We start from the raw sequence: 16,016 nt of genomic DNA, 5'->3' as shown, positions 1-16,016 counted from the left end.
GGATAGCCAAAATGAATATTTCCGTTGAAATCTGAAAACCGAAATTTTTCGCGATCACAATACTTCCATTACTTTGCACAAGGAAGTAAAAACATGTACGAATAAAGTTTTGATAAAATCTAGTCGACTTCGAAATATACCAATCTCTCATCCTTTTATACATTTAAAACAAAACTTTATATATTATATAAAGTTTTGTTATAAACTTATAACTTAACTTTTAAACAATGGACCTGAAAACGTTAAAACCCAGTACATTTATTACAAAAACCCAGTAGAGTTATTTGTTAAATATAACATTACTTTGTTTTGTATACTTAACAGCAGAGAAAGTAAAAATGTTCAACTCCTTCCCAGTTAATTGCATATGTATAAGTGGAATATACATTTCATTTAACTAGTTTTAGTAGTATATTAAACCGGCTATTTTACTATTAATTTAAGTAGGTATAATTCTGCAGTTTTCATCTATCCTAATAAAGGCATACCACATTTTTTATAATGCACCTAAAGTCTGACTTGCTTTTATTTGATTATTACATCATAACCGAGTGAGTCGAAACGCTGGTCAACACTAATAATGATATCTGTTTATGTTTTATGATACTGAATCAAACAAATTATTTAAGCCTTTTTTACTAACATAGTTCTTCAATTTTAAAAAGAGTTTTTATAATATGTAATTAATAAACATCAAATGGATGTAAATTGGTGTTCATTTACCCCTTATGCCCCTATTATTTTGTAGTAAATTAATTTAAAAAAAAAAAAGGTTGCAACCGAAAAGTTTATCTTATTCTTCTATTAATTCTAGAAAAATTGGAAAAAATGGGCATATAGATAAAAGAGTATAATAACTAATATAACGTATTCACTACAGATCGAATACGTCATCCAATCACGTAGTTTCCTCATTGGAATTTACAAGGAAGGAATCTCTTGATAAAGTATTTTCATTGACAACTGTTTGATTCTAACCAAAAAAATCGAACTGGTTTGAACACCAACCAATCGTAACTGATTCTAATAAAGGAGTACTCTACTAACGTATTTTAACTAAAAAATTAATTAAATATTAACAAAAAAAGTTTATTCTTATCAAAATATGGATGGATGGTCAACTCTTCTAATGGGATCTGGTTAAACGATTTTGTAATATAGCTAGATGCTTTCTCATGCCACAATATTGCGGGGATGGTGAATTCTTTCTTTTAAAAAGTCTGTACTTGTTATCAGGTGATTATAGGAAGAAAAGTTTTTGAGGGGAAACAATTTTTTTTGTAGCATGTATTTAAATCGTGAACGGAAAATTGTTGATTAATTATTAATGTGCTTTCCTCGTCTGGCTATAAATGCTCCGAATTATCGAACGATTGTGGGCAGAATGCTTATTGTTTTGTACTGCGAACCCCCGAAGTTCTTTTCACCATCCATATTTCTCCATTCTCCTTAATCTCTTTATGCAGTTTACGTTTTTATATTTGTTTGTCTGTTTCTGTTAGGGATGTTTGTTTTAAAGGATGCCAAGAATTGCTGATTCAGAGCATTCTTTGTATTATCTAAGAAGGAGCAACTTATAGATTGACCCAGGGTCCCTGTTTCCTGTTTGATAGCTACTAAATAATCCCTAATGGCTTAAATCCCTTTCGAGCAAACTGACCCCGTAATCTCTCCCAATATATAAATACAATACTTGAGTTCAGGATCGATTTTTAATTTTCTAACATTTATGAAATCGATTGAAAGTAATGTAATAAACACTACTTGTTAATTTTTTTCGTGTATACAGAATGGGCGGGAAGTCCCTTTACGATAGTTTTGAAATTATTAGGATCGGTGCAGTTTACATTCTATGGATCTACAACGTCTGTGAGAGTTCCACCATTTTCAAAGTACAGCTGTACGCTCTTCCATGTCCGGTTGTTCATCCACAACTGCATGTTGATAATTTCAACATGCTCTTGAGGATGATAGTTTTAAATGTTGACCGAACAGCGACTTGGAGCTTTTCGTTGTTGACGTATTTGCGTTTTCGGATCTTTGTTTTACAAAACTCTAGAGTGCGTTGTCAGATGTGTTGAGGTCAGTGATTCTTGTTGGCCAAGACATTAGAGCCGGTAACTTTACTGACTCGCGTTCGATCCAGTAATTCGGAAAAATTCCATCGAGGCGTCTGCAACATTTAAATAAAAATGCGCTGGAGCATCGTCTTGTTGAACGTGATGATTTCAGCGATCCCTTTTTCCGTTAATTCTGGAAGCAACCACTCGTCAATCATTCTCAGATAATTTTGTTGATTAACTGCTTCACTGAAAAAATAAGAATCAAGATGTCCAGCAGCTATCCCAGCCCAAATCATAACATGAGGCAGATGGTGTTCGATTTCCTCAAAAAAGTGAGGGTTTGCACAGAAAAAACATTGTGGTTGCAAGAGCTTTGGATAATCGCACATCGTCTGAGAACATGACATTATTTTTATCGTTTGCTCTCGGAAAGCGTTCAAGCAATAACTGATATGCATAAAAACGTCGATCAAAGTCATTTTCACTCAATTCATTAACTGTGGCTGGACGAAAATATTTAACTTTCAAGTCCTTCCCCTTATGGTCTCTAATTGTCGATCTTGGAATGGCTAAATCTGCAGAACCTTTGGAAGTTGATTTCATGAGTGATCGTCTCGGCTCAGTCCTCGGCTTCCCTCTGCGTGGCACATCAAGAACACTTTCCATTGCGAAAGCCTTCTTCTCCCATGTCAGTAACGTTTATCGTGATAGTGACGATTTCCCGAAACGCACAAAGCAGCCATTCATATTGAATGGCTTCTATTGTTCTCCAATGTTTTATCAGTTTGTGGGCGTTCGTGGAGTTACACGTAAGTTAGTAAACGCTCTTTGACAGTGGACCCACTCGTATCCCCGCCATCGTTCCACATTCGACTACAACTAAGGTCATCCCACCACGAATGAACACACCGCATTATCTCCACCACGGGTCATCCTTTCCACCTTTTCCAGCAGCAGTGAATAATTTCAGCGGTGAGAACTGGCAGTGGTAGAGCCAGATTAAACTACCCACGTGGTTGGTTTAGTGATGAACGCGTCTTCGCAAATCAGCTGATTTGGAAGTCAAGAGTTCCAGCGTTCGAGTCCTAGTAAAGGCAGTTACTTTTATACAGATTTGAATACTAGATCGTGGATACCGGTGTAATTTGGTGATTGGGTTTCAATTAACCACACATCTCAGAAATGGTCGACCTGAGACTGTACAAGACTCATACATATCATATCCTCATCCATCCTCTGAAGTAATACCTGATGGTAATTCCCAGAGGTTAAGCAGGAAAAAGGAGGAGCCCAGTTAAACTAGATTTATTAAACGCAAAGGGAGTTCCCGCTTACTCCGTATTTTTAAAATTAATTTTTATGCGTAATAAATCCAAAAAATAATTTGTTTCGATGTGATATTTCTAAATGTTTTTTATTTGTTACCAATTGGAACACGCATATTTTAACTGTTAAGACGATATAAATGAAAAAAAAAATGCCAGAATCTTGAAATTTAATTAATATTAAAAAAAAATTATTCATTATTTTCTACTTAGGTCTTTAATAAAGAACAAACTAATCTATTTTAATTTTACATTTTTTGACGAAAATTTAAGTAGTCTTTTTTATATTTCATTTTTTCCTCCCACTAAGCGTTTTCTTTTTTTTATTACTTCACAACAAATTACACGCTTGAAGTTTATGGGTAGGAATACGGAATCCAAACGAAAAATTCCATGCCTGACCGAGATTTGAACCTGGTACTTTCCAGATGAAAGGCTGAGACGCTACCACTCCACCATGGAGATCGGCGAAATGACGATTTATTAATATTATTTTTAATTTCTAGTAGTAGTAAATAGAACATATATATTTCATAAAAAATTTAAATATGTTTTTGTTATTTTCTAATAGTTAAAATTTTTTAGGCTATTTTATAACTTGAATTTATTTAAAAGGAATTTAAAAATTATTGCATTTGTCTTTTCTTTTATTAATAGAGAAAAATTTGGAGGAGTCAAACCACCTGTTCTTCGTACAGAAACAGATTTTGATCCCGGTGCAAAATATCATGTTGCAGCCAACATTCCGTACATCAGGTAAGTTATTTATTATTTACGTAATTTCTTTTTATATGTTTTCTCATTAGTTTTAAAACAACTTATAATAATAAGTTATAATAATTTCAGGTAATGCTAAAGGTTTTTATTGCTAATTTTATATTTTATTATTACCCAATTGCCCATATCAGCTGATTCGTTACACAATTTTATCACGTCACAAAATTAAGATTTTTATGATAGTTGGTGTCTGTTTATATATATACAATAGGTTTAACATGTTTTAGATTAATTATATGCGATATTGTGTTTTTTACGGATGTGTGAAATAATTTTACTGGTATAATATTAATTCTTCACGATTAAGTAATTACCTTTTTTTTTAATTTCACGAATTATGATCCATTGTACAGGTAAGCAACGTTTATAAAATTTCGAAGTCGCTCTTCAATTACGTCATTTAATATTATTTTGAAAAAAAATAATTTAAAGTTGTTATATATTTTTATGTATTGAAATCAGTGTTATTTCTTTTAAATACGTAATAGTGAGTTATTTATTTTTCATCAAGATGTGATATACAACTCAAAATAACGCTTTCGTTATTTAAATTCATCATCAGTCTTCTAATGAAATATACATAAAATCGTCCGTACTCTTCAATTTTTATAAATATATAAAATCGTGATTAAAAATAACCACTTTAAATATATAATAATCACGGTTAAATGCAATTTTATTAATTGTTATAACACAATTTTGTTTACTGGCAAATGAGTTTTCTAAAAAGCTTTTGATTTTGTATATATATATATATATAAAACAACTAAAGATTTATAAAAGTGATGGAATGTGAGAGGGGTAAGACAGGTACAAGGGTTAGGATGCTTTTTGTTCAGTTGGGGAAGGTATAGGTATTAAATCAGTTTTTTTTTAAAATTCAGTATCGCTTCATAGCAATCGTATGATTTCTACGTTTGAATCACTTATTGAGGCTACTATTCTGACATGAATGGAAAGCATGGTCTATATTAGCGTAAATTTATAAAATTTTTTCACCGACTTTTCGAAGAAAAGTATAGTATTACTTTCTCTTTTTTTTTGTTGTTTGTGGGCGTTATCATCGCCCGGTAGTTAGTAGTAAAAGGGTAAAACAACTCCGAAATAAGAAACCATACAAGGTGTAATATTAATCATATAATAAAAATTTACTAAAACAAGCCAAGAAGGCAAAATAAAACTTAAAACTAATACCACAGACAAACTTGATAAAATATAAAAGTTAAAATAATAGAATAAAGAAAATATATAAAACATACCTAACTCCGATGGGTTGTACAAAAATCCCCTCCCCGGATTGTAAAATTAAATACATAGAACCAAAAAATCAAATTGAAAATAAAGGTTAAAATCATTAAAAAACTCTCCTTACAGAAAAACATATATGAGTATATTAAATCCTTTGCAGTAACTCGGCACTATGCAAAAAGAGAAACATCCGGTCCAAAGTTTTGCTATTATTGCAAAGATATCACGGATGTGTCTGGGTATATTAAACTGACGACGCAAAGCCGCATAACATATGCAGTTCACGAGAATGTGGTGCACAGTCACGCGGCAGTTGCATCGTGTGCACAGGGGTGGGTCTTCTCCTGACATTAGATATTCGTGTGTGATCCTCGTATGTCCCAACCGTAACCGGCAGAGGACCACTTCCTCACGACGAGAGTTCCTGTAAGAGGAGCCCCACGGCAACACTGAATCTTTAATCCGTGGGAGTTTATTATCGACGGTAGTTATCCAGTCACTTTGCCACCTTGCTCGCAGTGATTGTTTTATATGATTGATAAAATCAAAGGTAGTAACTCGGGTGATGAAAGGAGGCTGAATACACGCCTCTTTGGCAGCAGAATCTGCTCTTTCGTTATCTAGAATCCCCACGTGGCTAGGGATCCAGCAAAAACCTACCCCTCTGTTGCGTTTATCTAACTCAGCGATTTTATCATAAATGTCAACAACGACAGGATGTCTGGAATAAAGGTTTTCCAACGCCTGGAGAGCACTGTACGAGTCACTGCAAATTAGAATGCTCCTATATTTAGGGCCAACGATACTTAGAGCCCTATTCACAGCGAGTAGTTCCGCGGTGAACACACTCGTAACACCGGGTAGGCCAAACATATAAGTCTGTTCATTGAAAACAAAAGCACAACCAACGTTACCGCCATGTTTCGACCCATCAGTATATATCACCACGTCTGGGTTCGACTTGGTGAGGAGAAACTGAAACATCTGCCGGAAAACAATAGGTGGCGTTGATCGTACGTTGTAAGATCAAACGTAAATTTTACATGGTTTATTCTCCACGGGGGATTCGAGCACGGACATGATGGAAAGAACGAGGGAGTGCCAACTTTCATACGCTGCAGCAGACGTCATGTACGGACACCCACAGGCGCAGTACAACGTGGACGGTCCTCATACTCCCTCAAATTAGGATTCTTAAGAACTGGGTCAAAAGCTGGGTGATTCGGCTGTCCGCTGAGACGGACAAAATAAGACAACAAAAGCTGGTCTCGTCTATCCCAAAATGATGGCTCGCCACTGTCTACAAGTAAGCTTGCGATAGGGCTCGATCTAAACGCACCTAAACGGTATTTAGATCTAACGATCTAAACGGTATTACTTTCTGTCGCACGGTAGATTGCGGGGGGAAAATGAATTTTCTTTAGGTTTTGAGGTATGGAAAGTACAAAAATACAGTGCAATTAAAATTTGGTGTATATATATAAGGAAACCGCATTTTAATGTATTTATATATATATATATATATATATATATATATATATATATATATATATATATATATATATATATATATATATATATATATATATATATATGTGTGTGTGTGTGTGTGTGTGTGTGTGTGTGTGTGTGTGTGTGTGTGTGTGTGTGTGTGTGTGTGTGTGTGTGTGTGTGTGTGTGTGTGTGTGTGTGTGTGTGTGTGTGTGTGTGTGTGTGTGTGTGTGTGTGTGTGTGTGTGTGTATAAAATTTTATGGCTCGAAAATTTCCAAAACTACTCCATCAATTTCATTGAAATTTATACTGTAGTACTTTGTCTGAAGTTGTGCATGTGGAAATTTGATGAAGATGGGTTGAATCGTTCTTCAGTTACGCTTCATTAAAGTCGATTACAGACAATTTCAATTTGAGATTGAAACTTTATACTTGTAGGGTCTACTAGTTAATCGGACGTATGTAGTGTGTTGTACTTCAACATACTCAGTACGGTTTTGACTGCAATATAGTGAGAGCTTTGAAAACGGAAACTCGGACTTGTTGCACATTTCTGAGCAAGATTTAAAAAAAAAAATTATGTTATAAAAATAAAAATTGGGAGTAATTAAATGTGAATGGGAAAACACATTATTGACGTTGACAAATGATCCTTAATTCAGAGAAAAGTTTAGACAGTTCAACTACTATTTGTTGTAGATAGACATTGTGATGTTCAATCGGAAACATAAATCCAACTAATTATATTTCTTAGAGAAGTAATAAAAAAAACGATTACACATCGTCAGGGTTCAAAGTATATCTTTGCGTTTCGAATTCCCAAATTTTATCTCGGTTTCATTAAAAAATATCAATAAAAAAAATATTGTAATATCTTTTATATAAAAACTGAAGAAATGTTATAACTATCGAGCTTCATTAGCCTTTTCCCATAATTATGTTTTATTTTAAATAAATATTGTATAATATTGGGTAGAAAGTTGTTTTTATCGACTACTTTTCGAACTTTTGTTTGTAAATTTAGCAATTACAACTAAATCCTTCGATTTTATGCAACAAAATAATGCTTAAAAATACGTTTACTGATAATTTAGTCAACCGAATGGAATCTTCAGAAAATTATTTTTATAGAAATAAGCAAAAGAAAATTTATTCAAGTAGAACCACTGATCTCTACAATTGTGCATTCTCAGTCTTTACTTAATTTCTTACCTTAAATTGAAATGAAATAGTTATTTTTTATTTTATAAAAATAAATTCATGCAGTAAAAGAAAAATAGGTAGTAATCTAAGAAAATTATTTCCATATTAATTTATTAATGTTTGAGATAAATTATTGCATAATGTTCGAGTTTCGGAGGAATGAATTCCTCTATGAATATTGATGATGGGTGGCCCAAGATAAACCGAACCGGACATGGGAGAAGAGAAATCGAAAAGCGTTACAGACGTTCGACGCAGCAACAAGTAATAACATTTTGAATACCACTCGGCGTACTCTGACGCATATTGAACTTGAATGGCGAGAAGAGAAAAGCGCAGGAGAAGAGGGAACACGACCTGAAGCTGGAAAAGAAACGCAGTTGAGATAAAGCAAATCACTAGTGCACATACACGAATATGCTGCTGACGATGAATGGCAGAATATTCATCGTCAAGAAGTATTTACGCACAGGGCAGATCGATCAAAGGGATTGCAAGAAAAATTTCGAACACAGTACAATAGTGATCCACCCGCCAAGTCATCCGTACGCGAGCTTGTATAGAAGTTTGAGCGATCTGAATCTGTGCTTGATAAGAAGCATCAATACTCCTATGAAAAAGACCGAGGCGCAGAATGAAGCTATTCACCAGCGTACACCCGCGCATTCTAAATGACCTGTACCTGAAGCCATACAAGATCATGGATTTACAAGTGTTAAACCCATTTTGGACATGGCTACTGCAGGAAATTGGAAGTGGTTTACTCGATCCAAACCTCTACTTCATGACGGTAGAGGTGTGGGGTTTCAATTTTTACGAATCATTTTTCCGATCTATTTTGGTTTTTGTCTCTAATTAAAATTGAGTATAATTTTCAATTTGAGTATAATTAAGTATAATTTTATATAAATTTGAGTATAATTTTAAATAAATTTGAGTATAATTTTAATAAACGTTATTCACATCAATTTTCTCAGAATTAAATTATATACAAAGTTAATTAGGTTTTTTTTTGTTTATTGGTATATTAACAAAGTTATCTATTTCCAAACCTATAAACCTGTATTTTCCAACCAAAACCTTTTCGTGTTTTACCTCATTTTTTAATAAAACCTAAATGAGATAAAGCTCTAGGACCACTTTTATTCAATTTCTTTGTTAAAAAACCATAAGGAAGCATAAAAATTTACCCCCCATACTATTGTCAAGCTATATAAATATTTAATAAATATTGATGCATTAGTGTAAAATGTCAATACTATTTAATTTAAAAACAAATCCATTATCAAACTGAATAGCTTGGTGATTGACAACATGTCTTTTATTCATATATATATACATATATACATTTTTTTATATTATTTATTCAGATGCAACAAGTATACATATATAGGTGATAAAATTGGTAGAATAGCCTCTACAGTGAAAGCGGTTACTTCTCAACGTCAATTTGTTCTTTACAAATGATTTCCTCATTAACATTACTGTTTGATGTTACATCTGTCGAAGTAACGAAAGAAATAAAGTTTCAGAAATAAAATCTTGGTTTTTAATGTCAGATTATTTTGTGTATCTTATTTTTATTCTTCTATTTTTGCCTCTTCACCAATTAGTAATGATCATCATTATCATTATTTTTTTTATTTATGTAACATTTTTAAGAGCATCTTTCCGTAATTTTAGTGAGTCAGTATAAATTATAATTTATTAAAATAGAAATTATTTAATGTAGTTTTAATTTAGGCTATTTTCGGAGTCATACTGATAAAAATTACATTCTTTGTTACTATTGAAAATCTTATTTTATAAAAATATTTTGCAAACTATTACTATTATTTTTATTTAATTTGATAAATAATATATAGTAATATTCTTATTGCTAGTTAAGAAGATTTTCCTTAGTCAGATATTTTAAACACTCCTACGACATTTGCTGAATACTATAACCGTTAACAGTTGAAGTGTATCTGATACTACTAATTATTAATCACCAGTTACTCTCAAATAAGTATTATTCTCAAGAATAACAATCTTCCCATATCTGGGTTACTAAAGCAAAAAAAGGAGTGAATGGATTTTTTGTTACTTGAATAAAATATAACCTGAGCAGAATATAATTCTACTTATCGATATGCTAAGTCTACGGAAATGTGAATATCAGCAGTACAAGTAATATTTTAATTGAGTTCACCATAGGGATTAAATGTGTAATGAACATCATTATTTTCAGAGAAAGCTTGGTACATTTTTTATCTCAAATGCTTCGTATACGTCACAGCCATAAGTGAAGCAGTTGGTGTAAATTGACATACTCCTTTTTTTTATGTAACAGTATATTATAAACATTCTGGTTTCAATTCAATGAAGGAAATTACCTCTGATATAGAATCTAAAATTTAAAAAAAAATATTTATAGGCTATAATTAATAATAATATTAGTTTAATAATCTTTAAAGATTAAATAGCGAATATTTAATAATTATACATAAAAAATTATATACATGAATAACTTCAAATAATCCCTGATGATGGAGAAGTGACTCCGAAAGCGCTCGGATACTTATATTAAAAATTGTTGGTAAGAAGAATTATTATTTTATACAAAAAATATATTAATATCAACGGTGCCAAATGGTTAGAAAATTAAATATATAAATATGTTTAAATAAATTTAATAAAACTTTTAAAAAAAAGAAATAGTACTATATACGAAATTGTCACCAGGATGCTCTTTAATTATCTTATATTAAAGAACAATGTTATTTTTTGGCAGTAGTGTTTTTAATTTCAATATTCTTTTGCATGATAATAAAATTTTCTTTATTCAAAGGTAGGGATAATCAATAACTATTTTTTTATTTTAGTCTTGTGTTAATAAATTGAGATACTGACTTACGTGTTCAAGTAGGGTATATTGTAATTTATCTTGCTATCTTATGAAGTGTAATTCACTTAAATTCTTAGGATCTGATGCAATGTAATTTGTTATAAGAAGTTATGGAATGGTATATCAAAGATTTTATATAAAAAATATTTTTTTCTACATATTTAAAAGAAAATTATCTATTTTTTTTTTTTTTTTTTTTTTTTTTTTAGAAAACTATTAAAGAATATCTTATTTAATTTGTTTCACAATAATTTTTATCCTTTGTTTTACTCCCACATAAATTTAATTGCACCTTTTTGGAATACTTTATTTAATAATTTTAATAATAAAATAATTTTACCACTTAAATGATTGCTCATCTGTTTAACAAAAAAATAAAATTTAATATATTCTCTTACCTTGAAACGATCTAATTTTCGGTACGAGAGTAGTAGTTAGCATGTACTATAAGCCAATTTTGAAACTAGCTATGAAAAATACTAAATGTCCGCCAATTTTTTAACGTAGCCTTAAGGTTTAAAATTTTTTCAATGTTTCTTAATGCTCCTGCATTCAGGACTTTGGGAGCTTGGAGTATGGTAATCTCATTCCTTTAAATAGATCTTTAAGAGATACATAGTTAAGAGTAGATACATAGTTAGGACATAATCCGACTTAAAAGAACCGTAGTGAAAAGTAAAAAAAAAGTAAAAGAAGTAAGTTTTCAATTCTTCTATAGATTTTTTTGAAGCAATCACAGATAAGGGATTAATAGTAAGATGTCAATAGTAATTTGTTTTTAATTTGGCGGCCACTTCCAACAGCTGATGTTTAAAAGTATGTACGTAGTGTATCACGAAGTTCTTCCAGAATTTTCATAACCTATTCTACTCGGGAAAATAATTGATAAACTTCATAATATATATGTTCTAAAATGCTTCGTTTGCGAGTTACGGCTAGTGAAAAATTCCGCTCGGATTTCCGCTACCCCGGTGAAATGAGGTCGTACTGAAATTTTTAGGACTAATTACGGAGCATAATTAATGATTTATTATGGTTTTTGACCTGAAAATTGAATAAAATAGATCCCAGAACCGTGTCTGCGACAGTTTTTGAGAAATTTGGGGTGAAAACCAATAAATTTGGGTAAAAAAAACTTGATTTTTTATGTTTTACTCACAATAAATTTGTTAAATAAGTAATAAACACACAAAAACTACTGCAGATATGTTTCTGAGAACTATTTTATTCCATTTTTCAGGTCAAAAACCATAATAAATCCTATGCCATTTAATTATCGTCCTAAAAATGTTAGTACAATCTCATTTTACCGCGGTAGCTGAAAAACGACGAATTCATTCACTAGCCGTAACTCGTAAACGAAGCATTTTAGGATATATGTTTACGTGAACTTTTTCCATTATTTTCACGAGTGTAATACGTAATGAAAGTCCCGGGAGAACTTCGTAATACACTCCCTGTACATTAACTGGGGTAACCATAACTGTTGTAAGGGAACAGATATAAATAATAATTCATTCTTACAATTATCCAGCCATTATCAATGATAAGTATTAAACGCCAGGATTACTAGGGAAAGTAAGGTTTGAAGTGGTTTCTCGTCGTCTTCTTCATTAAATTTTTTTTTTTTTGTCTCCTGTCATTTGACTGGTTTGATGCAGCTCTCCAAGATTCCTTATCCAGTGCTAGTTGTTTCATTTCAGTATACCCTCTACATCCTACATCCCTAACAATTTGTTTTACATACTCCAAACGTGGCCTGCCTACACAATTTTTTCCTTCTACCTGTCCTTCCAATATTAAAGCGACTACTCCAGGATGCCTTAGTATGTGGCCTATAAGTCTGTCTCTTCTTTTAACTATATTTTTCTAAATGCTTCTTTCTTCATCTATTTGCCGCAATACCTCTTCATTTGTCACTTTATCCACCCATCTGATTTTTAACATTCTCCTACAGCACCACATTTCAAAAGCTTCTAATCTTTCCTTCTCAGATACTCCGATTGTCCAAGTTTCACTTCCGTATAAAGCGACACTTCAAACATATACTTTCAAAAATGTTTTCCTGACATTTAAATTAATTTTTGATGTAAACAAATTATATTTCTTACTGAAGGCTCGTTTAGCTTGTGCTATTCGGCATTTTATATCGCTCCTGCTTCGTCCATCTTTAGTAATTCTACTTCCCAAATAACAAAATTCTTCTACCTCCATAATCTTTTCTACTCCTATTTTCACATTCAGTGGTCCATCTTTTTTAATTCTACTACATTTCATTACTTTTGTTTTGTTCTTGTTGATTTTCATGCGATAGTTCTTGCGTAGGACTTCATCTATGCCGTTCATTGTTTCTTCTAAATCCTTTTTACTTTCGGCTAGAATTACTATATCATCAGCAAATCGTAGCATCTTTATCTTTTCACCTTGTACTGTTACTCCGAATCTAAATTGTTCTTTAACTCATCAACCGCCAGTTTCATGTAAAGATTAAAAAGTAACGGAGATAGGGAACATCCTTGTCGGACTCCCTTTCTTATTAGGACTTCTTTCTTATGTTCTTCAATTGTTACTGTTGCTGTTTGGTTCCTGTACATGTTAGCTATTGTTCTTCTATCTCTGTATTTGAACCCTAATTTTTTTTAAATGCTGAACATTTTATTCTAGTCTACGTTATCGAATGCCTTTTCTAGGTCTATAAACGCCAAGTATGTTGGTTTGTTTTTCTTTAATCTTCCTTCTACTATTAATCTGAGGCCTAAAATTGCTTCCCTTGTCCCTATACTTTTCCTGAAACCAAATTGGTATTCTCCTAACAATTCTTCCACTCTCCTCTCAATTCTTCTGTATAGAATTCTAATTAAGATTTTTGATGCATGACTAGTTAAACTAATTGTTCTGTATTCTTCACATTTATCTGCCCCTGCTTTCTTTGGTATCATGACTATAACACTATTTTTGAAGTCTGACGGAAATTCCCCTTTTTCATAAATATTACACACCAGTTTGTATAATCTATCAATCGCTTCCTCACCTGCACTGCGCAGTAATTCTACAGGTATTCCGTCTATTTCAGGAGCCTTTCTGCCATTTAAATCTTTTAATGCTCTCTTAAATTCAGATCTCAGTATTGTTTCTCCCATTTCATCCTCCTCAACTTCCTTTTCTTCCTCTGTAACACCATTTTCTAATTCATTTCATTAAAATTATAAAAATTAAATATACCTTTTTTTAATCCTAATTTTATCCTTTATTTTAATTTTGTATTTCTACTTTTTATTTACGAGTGATACAGTTTACTGTAAATTTTAAGAATTAAATCAAATCAAATAGACTTCTGAACATTTTTTTTTAAAAGAAGTATTTTTTTAATAATTTTCTTAAAAAGGATTCCACCCTCCTTTAAAGAAAACAGTTTTTTTTTGGTTTGATTTATTCGCTCGGGTTGTACTTTAATAAATAATTTTACTGGTTACGAAAAACAAATTTCACCGGAAATTCTTTTTTCGGAATTTTTTTCAATAAGAATAGCTGATCTCCGTGGCGAAGTGATCTCCGTCTCGGCCATTCATCTGGAGGTCCCGGGTTCGAATCCCGGTCAGGAATGGCATTTTTAATACGCTAAAAAAATTTCCACTTAATATTACTATGCGCCAAGGTTCCATCTTAATGGTGAATGAATCATCAAAAAAAAAAATTGTAACCGGAGAACACTTAATAATTTAGCTAATAATATCAATAACTATTAACAGTGTCCTTTAAAGGTGAGGCAAAACTCTAGGAAGTGATTTTATTTAACATTTAAGAAAAACTATTCAGTGAACATAGGTCCGAAAACGCATATTTTTCTGTCTGTGCGTCATTTTGTGTTTTTTTTTTTTTTTTAATTATTTCTCAAGATCGGCTGGAGAAAACACAATAAAATATTGTACTTTATTTTAAACCAACATTTTTTAATAGGAAAAAAATAACGATACTCTTCGTTGACAAATTTCAAAATGGCGGTTGTTTAACTTTTTCAATCTTAAATATGTTTTTCAGACAGAAAAATATGCGTTTTCGGACCTATGTTCACTGGACATTTTTTCTTCAGTATGCTAAGTAGAATCACTTCCTAGAGTTTGAACTCACCTTTAAAGGAACTCTGTATATCGATAAATGTCAATATTAGTGCACAGTAAACGGTGCTTTTCCTTTATAATTACTTTTTAATTATTAGTATCAAAGAATATTCGAATAAAATAAAACTTTAAAAATTACCATCAATTAAAAAAGGTTTTTATGTTAATAAATAATGATGACTTTTTTAAATACCTTGTAATATTTCTTATGACATATAAAATGTTAAATAAATGATTAACAAATTATTTTTAATCTATAATTAAATTATCATTACACAATTAAAAATATTAAATATTTAGATAAAATATTTATTTCAGCCGCTCTCTTTCTCTTTAAATTTTCCCCTGTTTTATCTATAAATTTATTAAAAGAAATCTAAAAAAAAAATTATGAAATAAAAACTAAATTAAAAAAAAAATCATTGCTATGTTTTTCTCATAATAGTTATATTTCATCATTTTACAATTTAAAAACAATACTGACAAAAAAAAATAAACCCTAACCTAACCCAAGTAAAATTACGATTAGTAGGCTACGTAATAAAATATTGAATACAAGGTTGAATCTATTTTCATGAAGATGATAATGATGATGATTTGAAAATCTTTCTTTTATTAATAATTTAAAATCTTTTGATTTTTTTTTTCTAATGTTACATAATACTAAGCAATTTACCTTCTTATATTTACATTGTATCTAAAAACGTAATTCTCTCTCTCTCTATATATATATTACATTATATAATTACACCTTTAACAAAAATCTCTTTTACTCGTAACATTTCACGAATTATGTTTTATATGTTTTGTTCATTTTCTTCGCATGCATGATACATAGTAATACAAGAATTCAGTTCAATGTATAATTATTTAAAATGAACATACACACGAATTCATATTTTA

The 16,016-nt window shown here is 31.2% G+C and overlaps 1 protein-coding gene across 3 annotated transcripts in view; it reads left to right on the top strand.

Moving 5' to 3' along the window:
- Positions 1-16,016, top strand: part of LOC142329822 (angiotensin-converting enzyme-like) — a 507,200-nt gene that overhangs the window by 111,877 nt on the left and 379,307 nt on the right. For all 3 annotated transcript variants that reach the window (XM_075374676.1, XM_075374677.1, XM_075374675.1), the window contains one exon: positions 4,046-4,144. In XM_075374676.1, the coding sequence (XP_075230791.1) occupies positions 4,046-4,144 (99 nt within the window). The remainder of the gene's footprint in view (positions 1-4,045; positions 4,145-16,016) is intronic.

This window comes from Lycorma delicatula, chromosome 9, assembly GCF_047948215.1.
Source record: "Lycorma delicatula isolate Av1 chromosome 9, ASM4794821v1, whole genome shotgun sequence".
NCBI classification, from domain to species: Eukaryota; Metazoa; Arthropoda; class Insecta; order Hemiptera; family Fulgoridae; genus Lycorma; species Lycorma delicatula.
Note: the sequence above shows the minus strand (reverse complement) of the source record. Positions and strands in the feature narration are given on the sequence as shown.